The sequence below is a fragment of the Lagopus leucura genome, unplaced genomic scaffold (genome assembly GCF_019238085.1).
Source record: "Lagopus leucura isolate 7727_CA_CO unplaced genomic scaffold, USGS_WTPT01 Super-Scaffold_100021, whole genome shotgun sequence".
NCBI lineage: Eukaryota > Metazoa > Chordata > Aves > Galliformes > Phasianidae > Lagopus > Lagopus leucura.
Window position 1 is genome coordinate 2,691,726 of NW_024962274.1, and position 23,309 is coordinate 2,715,034.

At 40.3% G+C, this 23,309-nt stretch overlaps 1 protein-coding gene across 1 annotated transcript in view; it reads left to right on the forward strand.

Annotated features, from left to right (window-relative positions):
- The window catches only part of LOC122184018 (zonadhesin-like), a 92,366-nt gene extending 70,612 nt beyond the window's left edge, over positions 1-21,754 (forward strand). Inside the window, exons 8-33 of the mRNA XM_042878532.1 lie at positions 17-100; positions 400-483; positions 799-882; positions 1,769-2,016; positions 2,327-2,504; positions 3,614-3,722; positions 4,148-4,239; positions 4,799-4,975; positions 7,049-7,251; positions 7,535-7,679; positions 8,422-8,660; positions 9,164-9,328; positions 9,756-9,880; positions 10,618-10,886; positions 11,558-11,766; positions 12,203-12,344; positions 13,638-13,888; positions 14,499-14,628; positions 15,344-15,509; positions 16,717-16,893; positions 17,917-18,047; positions 18,809-19,008; positions 19,929-20,067; positions 20,384-20,515; positions 21,097-21,214; positions 21,534-21,754. Coding sequence (XP_042734466.1) covers positions 17-100; positions 400-483; positions 799-882; positions 1,769-2,016; positions 2,327-2,504; positions 3,614-3,722; positions 4,148-4,239; positions 4,799-4,975; positions 7,049-7,251; positions 7,535-7,679; positions 8,422-8,660; positions 9,164-9,328; positions 9,756-9,880; positions 10,618-10,886; positions 11,558-11,766; positions 12,203-12,344; positions 13,638-13,888; positions 14,499-14,628; positions 15,344-15,509; positions 16,717-16,893; positions 17,917-18,047; positions 18,809-19,008; positions 19,929-20,067; positions 20,384-20,515; positions 21,097-21,214; positions 21,534-21,687 — 4,151 coding nt within the window. The 3' untranslated portion in view covers positions 21,688-21,754. The remainder of the gene's footprint in view (positions 1-16; positions 101-399; positions 484-798; positions 883-1,768; positions 2,017-2,326; positions 2,505-3,613; positions 3,723-4,147; positions 4,240-4,798; positions 4,976-7,048; positions 7,252-7,534; positions 7,680-8,421; positions 8,661-9,163; positions 9,329-9,755; positions 9,881-10,617; positions 10,887-11,557; positions 11,767-12,202; positions 12,345-13,637; positions 13,889-14,498; positions 14,629-15,343; positions 15,510-16,716; positions 16,894-17,916; positions 18,048-18,808; positions 19,009-19,928; positions 20,068-20,383; positions 20,516-21,096; positions 21,215-21,533) is intronic.
- The last annotated feature ends 1,555 nt before the right edge of the window (positions 21,755-23,309 follow it).

Consider the following 23,309-nt stretch of genomic DNA (forward strand, 5'->3'; position numbering starts at 1 on the left):
CTCTCTCTTGCCACAGGTTCATCAACACCAAAAACTGAGGCACCCTCGCCAGACACCACAACGCCGCCTCCACACCCAGCGACAACAACACCAAGCTCAGGTATTGCCATGACCTGTGCCCGTTTTGTACTGCTGCTGACACATTTTTTTGCAGATCTCCTTCAAGTCTCACAACTAGGCTTAGGGATGGCTGGAGCACAGAGGCTGTGGTTTCCTTTTCCCCCGCCATGCTGCTGGGAGTGTACTTGAGCGGCACACTTTTCTCAGAAGAGTCACTGTGTACACCCTGCCCACTGCCTTCATTGTTGCGGCACTGGGGAGCTTGGGAATGGTATACTGGCAGCTGGGAAGAAAACTGCTACATTGATTCTCAGCACCACTGCCTCTCTCTTGCCACAGGTTCATCAACACCAAAAACTGAGGCACCCTTGCCAGACACCACAACGTCACCTCCACACCCAGCGACAACAACACCAAGCTCAGGTATTGCCATGACCTGTGCCTGTTTTCTACTGTTGCTGATCATTTTGCAGAGCAACTTTATGCAGATCTGCTTCAATGTCAATGCCTAGGGTTTGGGATGGATGTAGTAATGGGACTGTGGTTTCCTTTTCCCCCAGCCATGCTGCTGGGAGAGTACTGGAGTGGCACTCTTTTCTCAGAAAGTGTGTACACCCTGCCCACTGTGTACACCCTGCCCACTGCCTTCATTGTCATGGCACTGGCAATAATGTACTGGGAGCTGGCCAGAAAACAGCCACGTTGATTCTCATCTCCACTACCTCTCTCTTGCCACAGGTTCTTCAACACCAAAAACTGAGGCACCCTTCCCAGACACCACAACGCCGCCTCCACACCCAGCGACAACCACACCAAGCTCAGGTATTGCCATGACCTGTGCCCATTTTGTACTGTTGCTGACAAATTTATGCAGATCTGCTTCAGGGTCATTGCCTAGGGTTGGGAAATGATGTGGTTCAGAGGTTGTGGTTTGCCATTATGCAGAATTTTTAATATAATTTCTATGAGGTGCTTGTAGCAAATATCCCATTTTAACTCATACGTCCTTTAACCCTGTCTTATTGTTGTTCCATCAACAGCAAAGCCCACAAGGCCATTTCCCGTCACCTCACCTAAGCCTCCACAAACAGCATTCACTCTGCATCCTGGCTTGGGTATTTTTGTTTCCCCTTCCCATTTGTTTTTGCTTATTTTACCAGTTCAGTTCTCTTACTTCAAGTCTAACAGACAAAGTTACAGCGTTATGCTGGATTGCCAGAGGTTTTACTTAATTTCCGTAATTGATTTGACTACAGAACACTTGACAGCAATTGCAGCAGTTCATTCCATCTGCGAAAAGAGAGGAGCCAGCCTTCTAATGTTTTTGTGTAGATTCTTTCTATATGTTCAGAGATCGCCTTTCAATCTGCTTTCTGGTTTTGTCTGTAGTGTTTATTGACCTTTAGTTGGATGTTCGTGATTCAGATCAACTCCTAGGTATCATGTTTCACATGATGTGTCTCCAGTATATAGAAAATGAGTCCCTGGATCAGATGGCTTGCTCTTCATGAATTGGCACAGAACTTGAGTGATTTCCACTTGCGGTAGAAGGGTAGTCTCTCCTGTGGAAAGTTTGCATACCTCTTTTGTACTCTGTTCTTGACTGTAGACATCACTTCACAGCTGAGCAGGAATTAGGAAGTAAAACAAAGTGACTGCAGCATTTACAGCAGAGATTCAGAGGAAACTATTCTGTCTTTCTTCCCAGGCCGTGCTTCCTGCAGTGCCTCTGGGGATCCACATTACAACACTTTTGACCAGAGAGTTCATAATTTCATGGGAAACTGTTCTTACACCCTCTCCAAAGTGTGTAACATCTCTCAGAATATTCCATACTTTGATGTGTACACAACAAATGAGCACAGAGGATCCAACACCAAAGTCTCTTATGTGAAGTCAGTACAAGTGGAAGTCTATGGCTATCAGATTTCTATGCTGAAAAGCAAGAAAGTGAATGTAAGAAAATACTTGTTTAAAATACATTTTTAAACTAACATGAAGATAATTAAGTTTTGAGGGTTTTTTTGCTTGTTTTTTTTTTTGTTTTTTTGTTTTTTTGTAGAATTTATAGTCGTTTTTCTCTTGTCATTGGATACATACACCTTTTCTAGTGAGATTTCAAAAAAATTTGCTTAGATGAAATGTTATCTAGTTGTGTCCCATTCTCTTTGTGCACAAAATGACATCTTTCACTAAACTGTTCCAGTTGCTTGTAGTTGGATGAGTTCCAGCAGCCACACACTAACTTTTACAACTTGTTGTGTAGGTGAATGGCAGCAGAATGAACCTACCCATATTTATTGAAAAGAAGATCAGTATTCAAAGCAGTGGTGGTTATGTTCTCTTGGAAACTGACTTTGGACTGTGGGTGAGATATGATGGAAATCACTATGCAGAAGTCTCTGTGCCCTCTGATTACAGTGGTCTGCTCTGTGGCCTGTGTGGTAAGTCGTAGTCTTAATCACTTTTTAATGAGTTGTGTAGACTAGTGTTAAGTTGTGTTAGACTAGTTACTTAAACTTTTTTCTTAGTGTCATATTTAATCTACATAAAACTACCATTTACCAAAGGAACTAGACTTTGCAGCAGCAAAGAGAAATTACTGAATTTTTTCAGTCTCTGCACATTGTTACAAATATCTAGTGATACATTATCCATCTGGAATGCTTTGAGGTATAACTACAAATAATACTTTCAGCTGTTAATATTTTAAAAATACAAAAACACAAAATTCACTTATTGGTGTAAATTAGAATGAGTAATGATTCTGTTCTGCCTTAGATAGATAATGTCTAGAGTAAAACAAAGCAATGAAGGGATCAATATGGATGACAGACGACAGACCTGATGAATAAGAAAAAATAGATACATAATCTCAAAAATTCAAATGCCACAAAACATTAAGTGCTATATGCAACACTAAAGATAGAATCCTTTCAGAGTTCTTTGAGAAAGAACGGGTCAGACATAAAGGGCATATTCTAATACATTCTGTAAGAAATTCTTTTACAGTAAGAACACGAAGTAACAGGAGCTACACATTATTTATATAGCTAATAAGAGTGGGGTGTAAGTGGTGTAGCAATCAGTCATTTTTCATCAATCATGTTGGCAGTGCCTGAATCTGAGAAGGGTTAGTTGGAACAACATTCTGGAACCCAGGTGATTACATGAAACATACTTCAGGATGGAAATGGGATTGTAGAAATTGTGACAGTTGCTTGTCTTATTATTTTCTGGTTTTCTGATTATTCTTTTATCTAGATTATGTGAAATTTTATACTTAAATTATCTCTGTGTGTTTGTTTTTCACTTTCAGTTCAGGAAACCTACCCAAGAATGTAACGATGCAAATGATACCATTTGATTTTTAGTCCAGCACTACAGTTGAGATCCAAACACTCTTCTTATTTTGCCCAGTGCACATTGGTGTTGGATATATATTCTCACTAGTTCAACTGCAGTTTCTATAATAGCTTGAAACATCTGTTTGTTCTACAGGTGTGAACTTGATGTATCCTATAAATACTTTTTTTTTTTTTTACCCTCACAGGTAATTATAATGGTGATCCAAATGATGACAACATAAAGCCTAATGGTGACATTGCAAGTAATTCCAATGAACTTGGACAAAGCTGGCTTGTAACTGACAATAACACCATGTATGTACAGGAATCCAATCACATTTGCTAATCAAACTCTATGAAATCAAATATCTATCCACTCACTGGCTTTGTCATCCGGGTACTATTCTGCATCTTCCAATTACCCACTAGAAGTAGGAAGCACCTTCTTCTAATTAAAGACCCCTGACTGGAAATCATTAACTTACTGGATTCCATAGCTCTTTTTTTCCTTTTTTCCTTTTTTTTTTTTTTTTCAGTGAGAACAGTCTTTTAATTATCCCAAAAGGCATTGAAAAGAGCATTCAGAAATGGGATCGTATAAGCCATTCAAAGAGGCTAGACAAAGTCTTCTGACTGTAACAAAATGCACCCTATTATGTGGAATTATTGTGTATCAGAATGCCACAAAAGACCTGGTAGTAAGAGATGTACATAATCTTCATTTTGTTTACTTTCACAAGGTGCTCTGTTGGAACAGAAGACCAATGTGATGCTGCACTGGAGAGTGAAGCAAAGAAGAATACAGCATGTGGCATGATCACAGATCCAACAGGTAGAATGCTTGTAGTTGTCTTTTTGCCCATTGTTCTGAGCTTACATTGAATGTGTACAAAATCTCCAGTGCCAGCAGCCAAAATTAGGTTACAATATGTCAACTGATGAGACAGTGCAAAGGTGTTCATGTAGATTATGTGAGAACGATCATCAGATCATTGCTGCTCTTTGATTTGTAGTGACTTGCATTCTGCTTTCTAAATGAAATAGTTCAGAGGGCACTGTCATTGCATAAATTACAGATACTTCATCTGAAATTCTGTAGACGTTTCCCACATTAGAGATCCCCTGAAGTTGTTTGTAATTATTAGTTTGCCTAGCCAGCAGGTCCTAATTTATGTACGCTGTGTTGTGTAAATCACACTGGGAGAAGAAATGAGCCTGATCCAGCAGGCCAGGTTTTATTGTATGTGCTCATTTTCAAGTATTGGTTCAACTTACTAAACAAAGCCAGACTGAAAAACTCAATACATTTGCTATGACATACAATACATGATGATGGTGATAAATTCCCCATTTTTTTTCTGTCCTCTATATATCTTTCTTTGTTTACACAGGAATCTTCAAGGATTGCCACGACAAAGTGCCTCCAGAAAATTTCTTCAATAATTGTGTTTATGACATGTGTTTCACTGAGGGACAGGCAACATCCTTATGCTATGGACTGCAGGCCTACGCTGAGTCATGCACCAATGCTGGAATATGTATAGAGTGGAGAAATGCTACTCTTTGCCGTGAGTGCTGTGGTTTATATTTATTCTGTACTTCAACTTTAAATTGTTCACATTCTCCTCTATTTTCATGTATGATATTTCATTGTATGTAGTGCTTTAAGTATATATAGTCTTTTGGTATGTTGGGAGTCTGCTTTACCTTAAGTACTATTCCAGTATTTATATAAATCAATAATTTGAATGAACTTCTGGATACATTTGGGTCTAATTCTTCAAATATTTATAATTTCCTATTAGTTTACTGGAAAGTTTGAGTTATTGTCAGCTGTATGTTACGTGAGCTTCTACACTGGGAGAGTAACTATTACTTTGCTTTGCTGAAAACCCACCATCCACAGAGCAAACACAGCTGACAAATCTTGGCTCTCAATATTCATTGATGGCTTTTGGACAAAAATTAGTTTAGTAAGACGTTTTAAGATACAGGCATTTCTGGAAAGTTTACAGAAGTATTCTCATTTATCTCCAGACTAATTATGTTTTGAATAATATTATAGCAGGAGCTGCTCAGTTTGGTAAAAGAATAATTTTAGAATGGCCTTTGATTAAAAGCACACATAAGTCAACCCTAGGACAGAGCACTGACCATTTGTCCATAAAGAGAAGACAGAAGAAGAAAATAGCTTCAAAGCCCCCAAATCAGATTGAAAGTATAGACTTCCAGGTTCTACAGTCTAAGGCCATATTCCAGGACTTAAATACCTATGGTTTGGTTATGGTGTTAGAGAAGATGACTGCTCAGTCACATTAGTAGGACTGTCTCTCAAATGCTCCTTCCATCAGTAGTTCAAACAAAAAATCAATTAGGAATCTGAAAAAGGTAGATGACTGATGGCATTTGCTGTCAGAAGTAAGAGATCCTACTGTAGTTACGGAAGTGAATGAAACCCACGTGTGGTGATATTTCACAGATTATCACATAAATAGTATTTAGGTGTTTTTTTCAGACCATGGGAATAGACAAATGCTTCAAGACTTCTGTAAAATACAGTATTTTCCCTGAGTAGCGGGAGGGGTGTGAAAGCAGAATGTATTTTCTCAGGGGATCTCAATGGAAAAGAATCTGATTTTTAGGTCCATTTTTAAATATGACAGGTGTTCAGGTAGTAACTGCAGTAACAGAGACATACCAGCTGGTACATGAAGAGATGCTTCTATTCCCTAAATTGAGTGACTTGAGTAGTCAGGAAATAACAGAGCTCAGAGGAGTTAAATGCTCTATTTAATCCCTGGATATGAGTAGCCTGGAGAGTTGTGGCTCAAACTAAAGCTTTATGAAATTTACTGTTGTCCACTATACTGCTGAAAATTAGGTTTAGATCCATGTAATGAAAACTAGATTTGAAAAGATGTGATCCCTCCTGCAGCCTTATATCTCCCTGGCCAGCCCAAGCTTTCTAACCAGCTCCTCCCTGTTTTCTCTTTTCTGTCTTAAATTGCCCAAAGGTGGGAGGACATACATGGCTCTGCCTCTGATGAAACTTGAAAGCAGTGCCTCAGCAACTTTTATCTGCCATGACATAGCTGCATTGTACATACTTAGGGGTTTTATCTTTTCCATGCTCCTCTTTTCCATGACCTCCCTGCTGCCCTCTGTCGCCTACTAGTGATCTTCAGGGCTTTGAACAGAGCTAAGCTGTTTTCATAAAAACTAGCAGACAGCTCTGCACTGCTGCTGTAATCCTGTTTAGATACTAAAGGCAGCCAAAATCAGAAAGATTAGTTTCCAGCACATCTGGATGTCTTTATACCCCCAGAAGAAGGATTACAGAACAAAGCACATTTAGGTCTGTATGATCACATCAGTCCTATGCTCAAGACAAGCCTGCAATATTTGACTTCCCAAGTGAGATAAGTGCAGGGTGGCCTACTAGTCTTGCCCATCAGTGCCAAATGCCAGTCATCATCTCACAGTGCAAGAAAATTCTTGGTAATCAGTACTCTCCAGTGTCAGACTCTCATGCAACAGCTTTCCTAATTTTCAGGAGCAAACAGTGAAAATGAAAGCATCGGGATAATTTTTATAATATTTTTGTCCTTATTAGTGATCTTATTTTTTCCTTTTTCCTCCAGCAATGTCCTGTCCTGGAGGCAGCATCTACCAAGGCTGTGGAACTAGGTGTCCTTCTACTTGTGTGAGCTCCTCGGCCACTAACACCTGTAGCTCACTGCCAGTGGAGGGTTGCTTCTGTAAGGATGGCTATGTTCTGAGTGGGGACACATGTGTGCTAGAAAGCAACTGTGGTTGTGTTGATGACGAAAACCGCTATCACGAGGCAAGTTACCATAGACAGTATTTAAAGAAAAACAAAAACAAGAAAGAACAAATTATCTCAATTTCTATCATTGTGAGAAAAGACACAATTGCTATTTACACTGTTAATAATAGTAAAAAAGATTCACTTTGCCAGCCTTCTTGATCATTGAGTTCTGTGGTAGTAACTGAGTAAATGATCATGTATCGTACACATTCAAATACTAATAATTAGACTGTCCCTTATGACATTACCATCCTGTTTATCTTATAGTATATAATTCTACATATTTTTTCCCCCTCAGCTGGGTGAAAGCTGGTTCACCAGTTCTTCCTGCACGGAACGCTGCACTTGCAATGCTAACAACGTGATCACTTGTTCAGTCTGGGAGTGTGGAGTACGAGAGGAATGCAGTGTTAAGGATGGTGTGCTGGGCTGTCATTCCAATGGTAAGTCCTCCCAGAAAATTCTTCCCAGTGTCAGTTCCATGGTTAGATTCTTACTGTCTCTCTAACTTTCTCATAAATATCTTTTCATATGTGATGGCAAAGATAATTCCAACTAACTGCTGCTAGTAGTAAGATGCAAGAAGACATGATGATCTGTCTTGTGGTCATTGATTCCCTTCTACTGTAACTGATATCTGCAAAAATTGATGCTGCCCGACAGCCTGTAAGGTCCCTTGGATTGTTTTTATCTTGATCATACAAATTCAAGAGACGAATCACCAGTGCTACAAGTTCTAAATTTGGGACTGAGAGCTGTTTCTGAGAGACTGTTCGTTAGCAAGCTTCTTACATAATTATGTATACAGATACATATTTATTTACATTCATATCGATACCTGTATTTACTCATATACTTATGTATTCTCTTATTACTACATAGGAAAGTTCTGGATTACTCTTAATTAGCATGCATTACGGCTACAACAGCATATAGAAACAGATAAACAGTTGATTTGTTGACAAATTGCCAGTTTGTATGTAATTATTAAATTAAATTTAGGAGATATCTATAGGAAATTTCTCATTTCCGGGTAAATGCCCATTGCTGTGAATCTGAAATACCTCTATGGAAGTTTCTCCTTGTAATAATGATAAGTTGCTGCACTAATACAAATGTCTATGATCAGTTGAGTCCAAGGTGAAATCCAGTCCAGAATCCTTAGATCATTTTTTTCACTTTCAGGCCAAGTAACGTGTCAGGTGGCAGGAGATCCCCACTATTTCACTTTTGATGGATTGATGTACACATTTGTGGGTACCTGCACCTACACCCTGGTTCAGTCTGTCAACAGCAGTGTGGACCCAATAACCATCCTTGGCAAGAATGAAGACCGAGGGCTAAGAGGGGCCACTTACCTGAAAGAAGTCTACATAGATGTGTATGACACACGAATCACCCTTCGGAAAAGCAAAGAAATCCTGGTAGGTGTTGGCGCTATTTATTCCAGCAAGAGTTATCTTAAAATCAGCTCACTACAGCAGCTGTAGGAAAAAGGACCTCTATGTTTCATAAGAAACATGTATGTATATCCTTAAAATTTACAGACACCTCCCATAAATTGATGTTGTGGGGAAATATAATTCCTGACAGTTTCCCAAGGCTTGTCTTATAGTTTCGTTGTTCTATTAGCCTATCTTGGAGGTAGAGCCCAGAGCCTCTGGATCTGAGAACTGTTGTCTGAACTAAAGAATTTACCTCCCCACTTCATTAAGTGTTGTCAGCTCAATCACCTATAGTTAGAGCCCTGCCCAGCTCACCTCAGCTGAAAAGCTGATTTTTGCAACCTGTAGGTGGAATATGTAATAGTGAAAGTGTGAAGAATCTAAAACTGCCAGAGTAATCCTCAGCACTTCAAGGAATGTAGATTCAACATAAAAGCATTCATGGGAGATCGTCCATACTGACAAATGATTTATGTCTCCAGCTGAACAATGAGAGGGTCTACAGTCCAGTGGAGAACCGAGTGCGGGGCGTATCCGTTGGAAATGTTGGCAGTTACCTAGTAGTGGAAACAGACTTTGGTGTGATAGTGAAATATGATGGCGATGATTATCTGGAAATAACTCTCCCACAATCTTACTTCTCAAAGGTAAGATTTACTGTGTAAACATATTGGTATTCTTTCAAAACCATTGCTTATGTATTTATTTTCATTTTCTTTGTTCTCATGTTTTGCTACTGCATCTTTCTTCATAGCTGTATTATAACACACATCATTTTTTTTCCTATTTTTTCTCTTTAAACCAATTTCCTTGTGTTGCAAAGGAGAACTGACAGAAAATGACCCAGCTAGGGGAATACATCCAGCTAACAGAATTAAATGGCTTGAAGTCTTAGAGTATCATATCATCTGTTTATTTTCTATTGTTGCAGTCAGTATGTCTGGAATATTTAGTACAGGGTTGACTGTCATTAGTGTTTCCACCTCATCATTCCAGAGGCAATGATTAAGAACTTACTGGGGAAGCTGGTGCAGAGCAGATTGTTTTTAGAGTATAGTTCTTGTTTGCTTGCAGGTACAAGGCTTGTGTGGTAACTTCAACGATAATTATAAAGATGATCTGTCCTTGCCCAATGGTACAATTGTCAGTGTCACACAGTTTGGAAATAGCTGGAAAGTGGAAGAAGACAGTGATGCAGGGTAAGCATTACTTCATACCTTCCATCTTTCTTTGGAACACTCTTCCTCTACTTGCCTTGTCTATTTTACAACTTTGTAACATACGAACAGTGTGTACGAGATTTTTCTCTTCTACAGTTAAAAGTTCAAAAGAAAAAAACATCACCACCAGAAATCACCATACAGGCCAGATGGAAATCACAGCCATTTTACTGATCCTCACACACACTTGGGGAATTAAGCTTTGGAGTAGCCCACAGTGTGGACACAGCCTATGTTTACTTTACACTGAAAAGAGTACTTAGAACAGGAGGATGGAGTTCAGGAACAGTGATGACCAGATGTCCCCAAAGGTACAGAGAGCCTAGCATGGTAACACAGTTTGTACAACCATGGGTTTATCAGCCAAAGCCCATGCCACAGTGTCCACAGAAGGCAAGCAGTGCATGCCTATGGGTTGCAGCCAGGTTCAGCGAAGAGTCCAGATCACCACACAACTTTGCAGAGATGAGGCAGGTCCAAAGTCAAGCTGGGAAATCAGTCCTCTCATCAGGATCAGGTTGAGTGCCAAGAAGCAGCATGGTGATTGCCGTGCAGATCTACTGCTGCTATTCTTCCACTTGTAGACAGAAGTAAGACTGCAGCCTCCATCACTATTTATTCAGTACCTTTCAGTAGCAATAAACTTTCCAGCTTCTTTCTCAGTCTCACTTATGTCCTTGAAACTCAAGTGCAGATGTTTTTGTGCTTTCTTGCAGTTGCTTATCAGACTCAAGAGAAGATGATGTTCCTCCTTGCACTGATGAGAATAAATCAACCATTGAAAGCCAGTGCAATGTCCTAAAATCAGACAAATTCAAAGCATGTCATGATCTGGTGGAGCCTGAAGACTTCATAAAAATCTGCACCTATGACATGTGTCAGTATGATGGCATGAAGTCTGCTCTTTGCGACATAGTTCAGTTCTATGTGGACACCTGCAGGAATCAAGGCATCACCATTACATGGAGGAATAGCACATTCTGTCGTAAGTGCACAAAAAAAAAAAAAATAAAACAACAGCAGATTGGATGGCTGACGGCATAAGACAAATGAGCATTATTAGGTAGACAAGTTATATGAAGGATAATTAAGACAAAAATTTCAAAATAAGCAATTCTATTGTTATGATTTTATTACTTGGCTCTGTTGCTGAACTGTTCGCAAGCTGAACTAAACCCATTGATAACAACTAGATGAGTTGTGGATGACAGTGTGGAGTTAGGATGGTTTTCGTAGCCAAATGAATGTCTTGAGATACTTCAGTGAGTCTAAAATGGAGAAATAATAGAATCACAGCATCATTTATGTTGGAAAAGATCTTCAAGATCATCAAGTCCAACTATAATAACAGTAATACAATCAGAAATAAAAAACAAGATGGGAAACTGAACACAGGGATCAAAGCCACTCACTGACAATTCAGACAGTTGCTTATTAAGGGCCAAGTTCTTGCCACACTCCATCCACTCAACAAAAATACCATCTAATTATGAAAAAAAGAAAGAAAAGAAGGTAAAGGTTTTGTTTGATGAGCAAAATGATCTATAAGAAGGTGGTCCTACACCATTATTTTACAGGTCAAGTTGAAGATATCAGGCAAGAACATCTGTTTTAATGTGTTTAATAACACTGCTTCTATTCTCTTCACCCACACAGCATTGCCCTGTCCATCCAACAGCCATTACACAGCCTGTGCCTCTGCCTGCCCGTCAACGTGCAATGACATCTTTGCCTCATCCCTTTGTGAGAAGACAGACTCATGCACAGAGGGCTGTGAGTGTGATAATAATTATGTGCTCAGTAATGACAAGTGTGTTCCACTCAGCAACTGTGGCTGCAGGGATGATGACAACAATTACTACAGTGTAAGTAGTTCATTGTAGAGTAAATCTCTGACAGCAAAACTTGCAGGAAATTGGTCCTGTGTCCAACAGGATGAGAAAGGAAAGTCTTCAGAGTCTACCATTTTAAATACATTTCATTTTTTAGCAAAAGCTGTGGGCTTAAGTTGTTAGAGGATGCAGCAATGTGGTAATTTGCACCTTGAAGCCAACATTGAGGCATACTGGAAACCTGATAACAGTTAATTGGGTGGTCTATCCTATTCCTATTATGTGTTCTAATTCCCTTGTGGAAAATAAATGGACTGAGATTGCCCCTCTCCCAGTTTCTTGGTAAGATTACACCTAGATTGAGCAGTTGTGGAATGGCCAGCAGGATGCACCTAGCCACTCTCCATTCATTTTGCTACTGACTTCCTATTGCTCAGCACCTTGGTAATATAGCATAATTTGTGTCCAGGCTGGGGATACCTGGATTACTCCGCACTGCACCAAAAGATGTGAATGTCAGCAGAATGGTGTCATCAAATGTCAGAGTTATGGATGTGATTCTAAAGAAACCTGCGTGATCAAAAGTGGAAAATACAAGTGCAATCCAACAGGTACGTTCAGGCAGATCTTCATCTGCTATTACATGAAGACTAGAGAAGGAGGAGGGATGTGAGTGTGCATTCTTTCTTACGTGGCACTTCCAACCTTTACGACATGAAGAGGCAGGTCTGACAGCACTACTGATGACACATTATTAAGCACAAAAAAGGCCTCATTTCTCAGAATAGGAAATTACAGGGAATTTGAAGAAAAGAGTAGAACAAGAGTTTGAAAATTATGTACACCTAGAAACTTGGCAGGTCATTCTCACTGATTTAAATATATATATATATATACATATATATATATATATATATATATATATATATATATATATATATATATATCTCCACCTGCATTTACCAAAAGTAAAAGTCTATTACGTACATCTATGAATCCTTTGGCAATCAATTTTTTATTTTCTCCTGCATATTGATTTGAAAATATGAAAAGTAGAGGCAAAACAGGACAGAGCAGATACTTAATAGCCAACAGATACTTAATAGCCAATCTTGGTGCTTTTCATCCAGTACTTGCTCTGGCTAAGTTCTTACATTGAGGTGTCAGCCCTGCTATGTTATAGTTAATCCCATGTTCTTATTGTAAATTGGACAGTTTAGTAGGTATCTTGTTGCCTAATGCCTCTACAATTCAATTTTCAAGAATAGGATGGCATATGTCCTATTGTATTAATGACCAGTGCGGGAGCATAGAGCAAATCCAGCTACCCCTTGCTCCCTTTTCACAAAGTGTCACAGTTGAAGCACCACAGCAGTCTTAAGGAATTGGCTTTGCACACTGTAGTCAAAGAGAATACTTAAATGATAGTCGTTGCATCTGAAAGGTCTGGTGAACCCAATGACCAGTTTAGTAACCTCAAAAGAGATCAATGTTACAGCAGTTACACAGTCCAACTTCAAAATTAGGCACTGCTTGTCATGTTCAAATAATTCTGTTGTAATATATTGCTGAGGATTATGAAACCAACACCTTTACAAGCCCACTGCAAGCCATGCTGTGTTGCAGTCATTCCTCTGCTGAGGACCGATGTGTACAGCTTAGTGCCTACAAAGGTAATAAACCCTACTGCCGTGCTTCGGTTCTATTGGTTCCCACTGGTTCTCAGCAGAAGAATGAGTTTCTCTGGTTGGCTCTCCATCTGAGTGCCCATTTGCTAGGGTGATGCCTGAGCACCCATCTTTATTTCGAGAGGATTGCATGTCAGCAGCAATTATTTTTATCTAATCTGTATTAAACAGATTTATGCATAAGATTTGGAAGGCAATGAAACACCTTCTCTTTAGGTTTTGGGAAGTGCCGGATCATAGGCGATCCACATTATATCACATTCGATGGTTTGGTGCACCACTTCCAAGGGAAATACACGTACATTCTGACTCAGACCATCCCTGACCTACCTGACACTCTGACACAGTTCAGTGTTGAAGGCATGAACTATCCTCTTCGTCTGAATCGACGCATTACTTACCTGAAAGAGGTCATCATCAACGTTTACAATCACGAAGTGCGATTCAGGCAAGGCAAGCAGATACTGGTAAGTCTCTCACTGACTGCAGAGCACAGACAAAGGTTCTCCCTTGTAGTAAAACAGATAAATAAGAGGCTTGTTCTAAAGAATGTAAGTATTACATCTAACAGTGTTATTACAAAAGTACTATGGGGAAAACTTGTGGATTTAGTTGTGTTCTTTTTTTTCTAATGCTGTGAAAGATAGATTCTATTTAAAAAGAATAAATCAATGGACATCTAGGAATAAAATACCAAATATCCAAAACTTACAATAAAGCCACACAAAGTATGATCAGTGGTAGGGACAAGAGTGAATTATGCTGGGAAAACTTCATTTCTGCCCTCTTTGTTGGTCCATAATAGCATACATTGGCTCATACATGCATATTTGTTCAGCAATGGAAATCTCTCAGGAATGACAATGATGTAAGAACACTGTGCCCAGATCACTTTCCTTAATATGTGATTTTGTTACTTTAAAAGTTGAATACTGCATTTTTTACCCGGTTAAAATATCACGTATTTATCATAAAGCCAGAAAAGAGGAATGCTCCTTTGCAGTATTTACCTGTATCAAAGCCACGTATGAATTTGGCATGTATATTGTAAGTATTAACTTATTCTTTCCCTTTTAGTTGGATGGCGTAAGGGTGAGAGCCCCTGTTCGTCCTCATGACGGTATTCGTATCTATCAGAGGACAACAAGAATTTACATGGAGACAGATTTTGGCTTATACCTGAGCTTTGATGGTGATCAAAATGCAGGTAAGTGATACTAAAACAATCTGCAGGAATATTTATGCACTGTGTCAAATAATGTTATCATTACCAAGTAGGCCTAAACTCAAGGTAAAATTAGAAATTTCACCCTTTAAGCCTGTGGTTTTTTTGTGACACGATCTTCCAGAAAAGTGAAACAAAAATTATTTCTCATGGATGTTGGCACTTCTTTATCTGCGTCCACCTGAATTTAGGAGAAATTCTATGTGGAGTCAGACTGTTCTGCTATTTTTAATGTTAAGTAAGGCTTGACTGATGGAAACAAAAGCAAATGACTTTAAGCTGCTGATCAGAAAGATAGGGGCAAGTATGGATCTGCCCCTTTCCCAGCTTAACCCAGTTACCCGACTGAGGTCCCCAAGCTGAACAACTGAGAGTGCATTCTTTTACATGCTTCCTCTCAAGCGCGTTCCAGATAATCTCATTCTTCAGTGTTTCTCAGCAGGACTTCTGTATCATGCATACAGAACTCATTCATATAAGCTGAAAACACATTACCTCCTCTGTTCAAAGTGGAGTTGCCCCTGCTTTACGATGTAACACAGCCATGGTTTTTCTGATGATTTCAAATCCTGCATCACACTACCAACCGCAGTCTGAATCATGGAATTCAGTACTTCACACTTCTTTCCACCTCCTCCATATACTTGGAAGAAAATATTTCTTTGTAATGGCTATTTTTTCCTTTGAACTTTCCTAGATATAAAGCTGGCCAACACCTACAACAACAGAGTAGAAGGTTTGTGTGGTAACTTTGACGGGAAATCTAGAAATGACTTCACAAACCCAGATGGTGTTTGGCTGAAGAATGTGAATGCATTTGGTGAGAGCTGGAAGGTTCCTGTGGAAAGAACCTCTCGTTTCAGGTACCTAGTGTTCTAATTAATATCCCTGGCAAGCACAGCCACTGGAAGTCAGGAAATTAAGCCATAGTTAATATTCAGGTCTAACTATGCAGTCAGGTTTCTGTTACTACTTCTTTCTTTGGTCTTCCAAGGACTTTTCCTACTCAACACTAAGGTGCAATACCAGTGCCTTTCCATCTTGCCAAAAGAGGCCTGAGCTGTCACTGCACTGCTTTAGTTCAGTGTGCTTCTTCAGAGTCACAGCCGTTACAACAGCTAGGGCACAGGTATATATGGTATCTGCCAAGCTTGTGGGTCCTGGCAAAGGTTAAATGCATCATTTGCTGGCTGAGCAGGCAGATCCTGGTTCAGTGTCATCCCTCCCTCTGGAACATGAAGGCACTTTCAAAATCCATCAAGATGAATTCAAGGTTCCTCACTGAAGAGATTCTTCTGGTATCTAACTTCCCTATTTTCACAACTACATTGTGTTTTCTGCTAGTACAAAAAAAACCTGGGACATTCTTTTGAATCAAAATCAGTGTGATATTTGTGATCAGGCCAAGCTGCCCTAGTTAGTCCATACAGAACACTGAAACAGGGAACTAAGTTTTCTTCTCTCCTTCCAGCTTTTCAATTTGCTTTGGAAGGTTTTCGAGGTTGCTTAACCACCAACAGAAATCATTATATTATTTGTATTTCTTTTCAGTATGTAAATAGAATTGTATTAGCCATCAGGATACAATTTAGCCGTGAAAACCTGTCCAGCAGAATAGCTGAAAGCAGCATGTAGGCTAATATTGAGCATAGAGAGGCTCTGGAAAGTTATGTCTGGAGAATTCTGACACTTCAGGCATGTAGCCAGTTCTCCAGTGAAAGTGAACATACCTCCAAGAAATGGTGGTCTACTACGCTGCCTAGCATTCAATTATTATTGAATGGCTTAGGTGAAGGAGGCCTGGATGAAACCTGTGGCATATCGAATCTCCATGGAGATAACAACAGCTATTCTTTTAGATTTAAAAACCCATATATCTCTAAAATGGTAGGAATTGTTCTAGTACATCTTTGATTTACTTTATATACCCACTTCACATTCAGTATAAAAATTGAGAAAGAAATAATCTGACAATTCTATCACAAGGCAGAGATGCTGTTACTTGCAAACTAGTGCTATGAATGCTGGATGTACAGAGATCTGATGGTTTCATAATGACTTCATTTCCAGCCGAGAAGCTGTTGTGGAAGATGAGAGTGATGAGGAACCAGATACAGGGCTCTATCAAGGCTGCAGTGAAAATGAGCTGATGCAAGAAAACAGCACTTCTAAATGTCAAATCCTGACTGCATTGGACGGTCCTTTTGCAAATTGTCATTCTGAAGTCCCACCAGAGCCCTACTACTTGTAAGTGTCTGCTGCAATCTGGGCAATTTTAATCTGCACTTCCAAAACAATTTTGGAGCTTGTCTCTAATAAGAACCGTACATCTTCAGTTTCCAGGAACAGAGGATAGTAAATGTCTTCGGAGAACTGTCCAGAGCTTCTATTAGTTATATGTTTAGTTCCCCTTATTATTTTTTTTTAATTAAGATTTGTTTTCTCTCTATTTAGTTTCACTTTTCTGTTATCTCTAGAAAGTAGCTTTCCTCTTTACCTAAGGCAGCAGCACTGAACATTATACCTGTAGGTTGGGATCTCCAGTGTTCTCAGAGTTCTCATTCACATTCAGTGATAATTTAGTCAGTACCTGCCCCTATTAGATTCCTTTCAGAAATTGTAGTTTTGTAAAATGCAGTCTTCAAGTCAGAGCTGCAGAGACTAACGCTGTCAGTGACAGTTCTTCAGTTTTTCACAGAGTGGTGCAAAAAAACAGTTTAGTGAAGAATAACTTACATGGCAGTGGCAAGAAATTTCCCTCTGTTCATCCGGCCTCCTATGTACACAGTTCCCACACACCTGGTTTTGAACCATATGAAACCTGTTGATTAATTCTTAGGATCATCATTCATCCATCATCAGTCAAAGAATGGCCAAGCAGCTGCCAGATTTCTTTACTCATGTAGTTGTAAGTCATGTACAATGAAAGGTGGTGCCCACTTCAAAGCCTCTCTTAGCTGTGAGAGGAACGTGAAAGTGCCTTAAACCAAACAAATGGGCCATTGACTTCAGGGTCTATATCCTGATTCTTAATGTAAGCCCACCTTTCTCCTCACTCTAGAATTTGATTGGGCAGCCCATTTTACTTTCTTAGTAGCTGCTTTATTTTTCTGAGATACTGTATATTTGCAGATCCCATTCACCTCAGTTCTCACTGCCTCTGAAAATCAGGCCACTGATACTCAGATGATCAGCAAAGTTGAGAAGGTAGCACCAGCAAACAAAAAATAAAAGGTATAGAGCACTAATGCTTTCTCATGTTGCATACAGGAGCTGTGTCTTTGATATGTGTGTGGAAGAAGATGCTGCTGAGACGTTATGTCGCCATCTGAAAGAGTACGTGCTTGCTTGTCAGGAGCAAGGAGTCGATATGGAAGGCTGGAGGCAACAGACTGCTTGTGGTGAGTACAGGAAGAAAATGAAAGTGTGGTTTCTGGCTAAAGGACTCTCAAAATATGAGATTAGAAGTTTTTGCTAGAAGCTTTGCATGTCATGGATGTCATGTCATGCATGGTCTTACAAACATACAAAAAAGGTCTTACAGACATTGATGCACACTTCAATCTTGTTCGTAGTTTAGCACACACACTTCCTCTTCTATTGCTGCCTCTGAGTCTTATGTTGATGTTTTGTACTGGACTCCACTTTAGAAAGCTACTTAGGGGAGTAGAGTAGTCAGCTCCCCTGCCATGAGAAGTTCCATGAGAAAAATAAAACATCTCCATTCCCAACTGGTCTTTCAGACTGAAAAATGCTGAAACAGAATTTACAATGATCTCAAACCTCTTTTTCCAAACATTTTTTTCCCAAGCTGAGTGGTTAATCCAGGCCATACTTACCTTGCATCACCCATGGGTAGAGGATTTTGTATTTCTGAAATACACTTCTCAGAGCTGTGAAACTACTCTGATGCTTTCAGCTACTCCGTATGTGTGAGAAGTAATTTGATATCAGTGAAAACCTGGACTCTGAGCACAGCATATGAATAGCTTTGAGAATGGATTTCCTTACTGTGGAGTCATTCACTTATAACTTCATTACCATTATATATGTATGAATATTTCTGTGTATGTGTGTTCATCATTTTGCCCTTACAAAACAGCTCTGAGGAGGCAATGTGTAGCTGCAACCTGTTATAACTGGACTCTCCTTATTTTTACAGAGATGTCATGTCCATCCAACAGCAAATACAACTCATGCATGACTGCATGCCCAGCATCCTGCAGCGACATGACCAGCCCCTCCGAGTGTGAATCGCCTTGTGTTGAAGGCTGTGAATGTCTCCCTGGCTACATTCTAAGTGACTCTGACTGCGTGCCTTACAGAGAATGTGGCTGCACATACCTTGACAAATATTATGAGGTACAATGTCTCAGCAGGCCAGACAGCCCCCGCAGTGCTAAACAATATTTTCTTGTGCTAATTATTTTGATAATCTCTTTGTTCTCCTCAGCATGTAACTTTGAAACAAAGAGCAATTTATTTAATAATATTCTGGTCTCTGGAGGTAGGGAAGAGAGAATGCATTGCTCAGTCTGCCTCTGAAACCCTGCCTGTCAGAATACTTTGCAGGCACTTGGGGGAAGAATATGATTACACTCTGACCTCCTTGTTAATTTTTCACCTTTATTACTGTAAACAGCCAGAATAGGTTCTAAAATGTATAATACACCAGCCATAGAAAAATTCCCTTGGACACCATGGTCCCTCTCCTTTCAGTGAAGAGTGGCACAGAAGGGGCTGAGTCTGTAATGTTGGCTGCAGCATGAAGAGAACCCCAGCGAGGTTGGATTCTGAGGAATCCAGAGATCCCACACTTCCAGCTGTGGGACAAAAAGCTCTGTAGTCGTTTTGGCAGTGAAGATTTGATATAGACAAAGCCTAAAGCAAGTAAAGAAGGTGTTATGGGAGGAGGTAGACATTCTAAACAAATGGGGCTTGCCAGAGAAGTGACACATGGCAGCTTTGCACATTGTCTTGGAGGCACAACATGATGCATTTGCTACTTTATCTCCAGCAACAGTTAGATATTGTTGGTTGTCCATGTACCCAACCTGGGGCTAGGATCTCACACCTCGAACTTTCATCAGTATTCCTTGAGTTTCAAGGAACTGGGTTAATGAGCTGCTTGCTTGCTTTCTGTATTCAAAGTACAAAAAAGAGAGATCTGCCATGTTGTCTTTCATCAAGAAGAATCAGAGTAGCATGGGGCTCTAGTGTTCCATTCACGTTTTTGATACTGATATTTTGATATTTTTTAACATTCATCTGCTGTCTTCCAGATTGGAGAAGAGTTCACCACTGATGACTGCTCCCAGAAATGCCAGTGCACAGAGAGCTCCTCTGTCACCTGCACTAACATAGCGTGTGGTTCTGATGAAATCTGTAACATCGCAAACTACACTCGTGGGTGCTACAGGAGTAAGTGAACCACTAAACCTTCACTGCTAAGAAGTCTTGAGTTACTGCTTATAGGATGTATCTGCGTCTGGGCTATTTGCAGCAGTCTGAACAGAAGAAATAATAAGCTGACTTAATAAGATTACTGGAGAACTTTCTCTGATGTTTTGTCATAGAAAGTGTTTCTTTCCCATACTCCTGTTATCAAACACAAAACAAATAGCAGACCTTAAAATACAGGGCATGTCCAGCAGTAGCAGTGTAATCTAACCAAGAGCAATTCTCTCAGGGCTGGATTACATGAGATTCTCAAGCCTTTCTCCTTCCTTTTTGCTAGCTGGACCATGTATGCCAAGTCCTTGCCAGAATGATGGAATTTGCTCTGAAACAACCAACGGCACCTCTGACAGCTACTACTGTGAATGTACAGAGCTGTACACAGGACAAAGCTGCAACATTGAAAGGATGGGTAATAAAATTAGTTTGGATTTCACTGCCTGAATTACACACACCACTAGTTCAAAAAAAAAAAAAGGTGTGTCATTATGGAGAAGACTGAGCTGGCTCTTAATTTCCATGCTGTGAATCAATAAGGAACTCAGTGGGAGGGGGTGTCAGATCTGTCTGGGACCTCATCACATCTTTTCAAGGGCAGGCTGTGTTTTAGCCCCAGGCAGAGTGGAAGCTGACACTAGAAATATTCCAGTACAGGTTCCTACCAAGTCAGTGACACTGTTGCTTCAAGTAGAAACTGGGCCTTGTACCACAAGCTGGGTGGTCAGGTCTGTATTAGTACATTCAAACAGAAAGAAGGGGGCAGATCCCTCAGCAAACTGATACTAGAGAGCATGGCAGCAGGGCTCTGCAGAGCATACAGGACCTTGGTCTAACACCATTCCAGAAAGCCAGTTCAGTCAGAGAACACAATATAAATCAAGCAGACAAGCACGTCTGATTCCACAGAGTGCAGTTTCACACTTGAAATAGAGGAGATCCTTCAGTTCTCAGTGCTCTTAGCACTTACAGTGACCAGGCTCATTTCTTCTTCAGATGACACCAGTATCCCAGAGAGCAATTCTCAGAGCTATACAGTTGCCATCGCTGTTGGAGTTACAGTAGCAGTGGTTGCTGTTGTCATTCTCATCACCTCTACAGTGTATCTCTTCAGGTAAGACTATTCCTGGCTTTGCTACATTCAGCAAGGGCAAGACATACTCACTTTAGCGTCCGTACACCTGCTATCCCACATCTGCAGAAACAAAAAGGAAGTACAGCATTCAAGATATCATTTGAGGACTATGAGAGAAAGCTTTTTTCTACAGGAATGAAGAGGTTCCATTCCTATCACATAAGGCATACGCATCACTATCACAACACTCGGGATTCTTCAGGGTCTGACATGCACACTCGCACCACAGTTTGACCTCCCATTGCAGATAAGAAATTAAAGATGGTTGTTGGTGTTTGTTTGTTTTGTCTGTGTACAGAAGGAGGAGAAAGGCAGATGCAAATATCAATGCACGGAATTCATCTTTGCACAAGTCTGAGGATACATCAGGTGGTGGAGTACGTGAACACAATTATGGCTACGTGGTGAATGCTGCATTTGACCAAGATGAACCCCGAAGTACATACCTGTAGTTAGCGTGCTTTGTTTTGTTTTTCCCAATTCGTATGTATTGCTTTCTGCTCTTGTATTTTTAATAATATTTCCAACACTTTCAAAATAATAAATAAATAATTGCATTTACTGAAGGCTTCTGAAGTTTTTCATCTGGAATATATCTCAGCTCTCATGTTGCAGACTCAAACTGAAGTAAGTCTCAACTCACATTATACACTGTATTGTCCACAGAGGCTGTTGAGGTAACATTAAGTCCAGGCTGAATTCAGAAGCACAGTTGTGCTGCACACCATCACATCCATACCTCTGATGGAGGCACTAGCAGCAGACTGACAAGGTCAGAATTAATGATAGCATCTCAAGCAGGTTGTCATGACACCACCATACCCAAATACTTAAACAGGAGAGAAACAGATGACTGAGCTGGAAACAGTTCTGCTCTTTTGTCAAGGCATGATTGATTGGGGAGAAAAGAAAAAATAAGACAATATCAAACTGATCTGATAACAGATAACGCACTCCATGCATCCCACTGGGACGTGCCAGTCTGAAAGAAGTGATTATTGGAGTGACAGCAGCCTCCTTGCTGTCTGTCTGGCGTGGACAAGAATGAGGACTGTCATCGGCCCTTGCCTGTGGGTGCTAATGGCAAGCAACAAAATCTACATCAACAATGAAATCCTGTCAAAAGTTCTCTTGAGGTCTTTGCAAACTTTTAAGCTGTCACACTTACAGATGTGGTTAGAGATTTGCATCAGCTCAGGCTTGGACTCCACTAAGGACTCTTCAGTAGTAGAATATCAGAAGTGTTTGTGGCAAGATTTAGGCATTGTACTGATTTTGGCTGAGGTAGACCTGATTTTTATCAGAGCAGCTCCTGTAGTGCTATCTTTTGGATTTGTGGGGAAAAGAGAAGGGAAGGAGAAGGAGAAGGAGAAGGAGAAGGAGAAGGAGAAGGAGAAGGAAAAGGAATCGATGTTGATAAAACACCAATGCTTTAGTTATTCCCAAATGGTGCTTACAAAAGTCAAGGTCTTTTCAGCTCCTCACATTGCCCTGCCAGAGAGCAGGCTTGCAGCACACCAGGAGCTGGCAGGGTGAATAGCCAGGACAGCTGGTCCCAATGAGCAAAGGAATATCCCAAACCACGTGACATCACACTGAGATATAACAGGATATTGCTGCTGTTCCTGTGCTCCTGCATTGGACAGGCTGGATCTTCAGTGTTAATCCAATGTCCCAACACCACTCAGGGGGCAGAAGCTCTGCCTAGGCATTGTATAAGCCCTGAGCAAATTTCCAGTGGCATGAGTGAAGCTCTTAGACACAAGGAACAATTGACTAAAAATTTTATTGATGGCAGCAGCTATTTTGGGAGAAGCTAGTTAACCTCATTATTTTACAAAGGGCTGAACAACCTACAGTGAGGGAAGGGAGTGATGGAGAGAGGTAGAGGAAAGGTCAGGATGACCATCTTGGGTTTCAGCCACATTTCTGGTTCAGTTCCTGATCTGTGGATGATGGCAGTGAGTGCACACACAGCTCCTCTGAGTTACACTATTTATACATCATTACTTCACATGTGCAGTTTGAGATTTAAAATACTCTGGAAATGGATCGGTGGGGCTTCAAGTGGTCT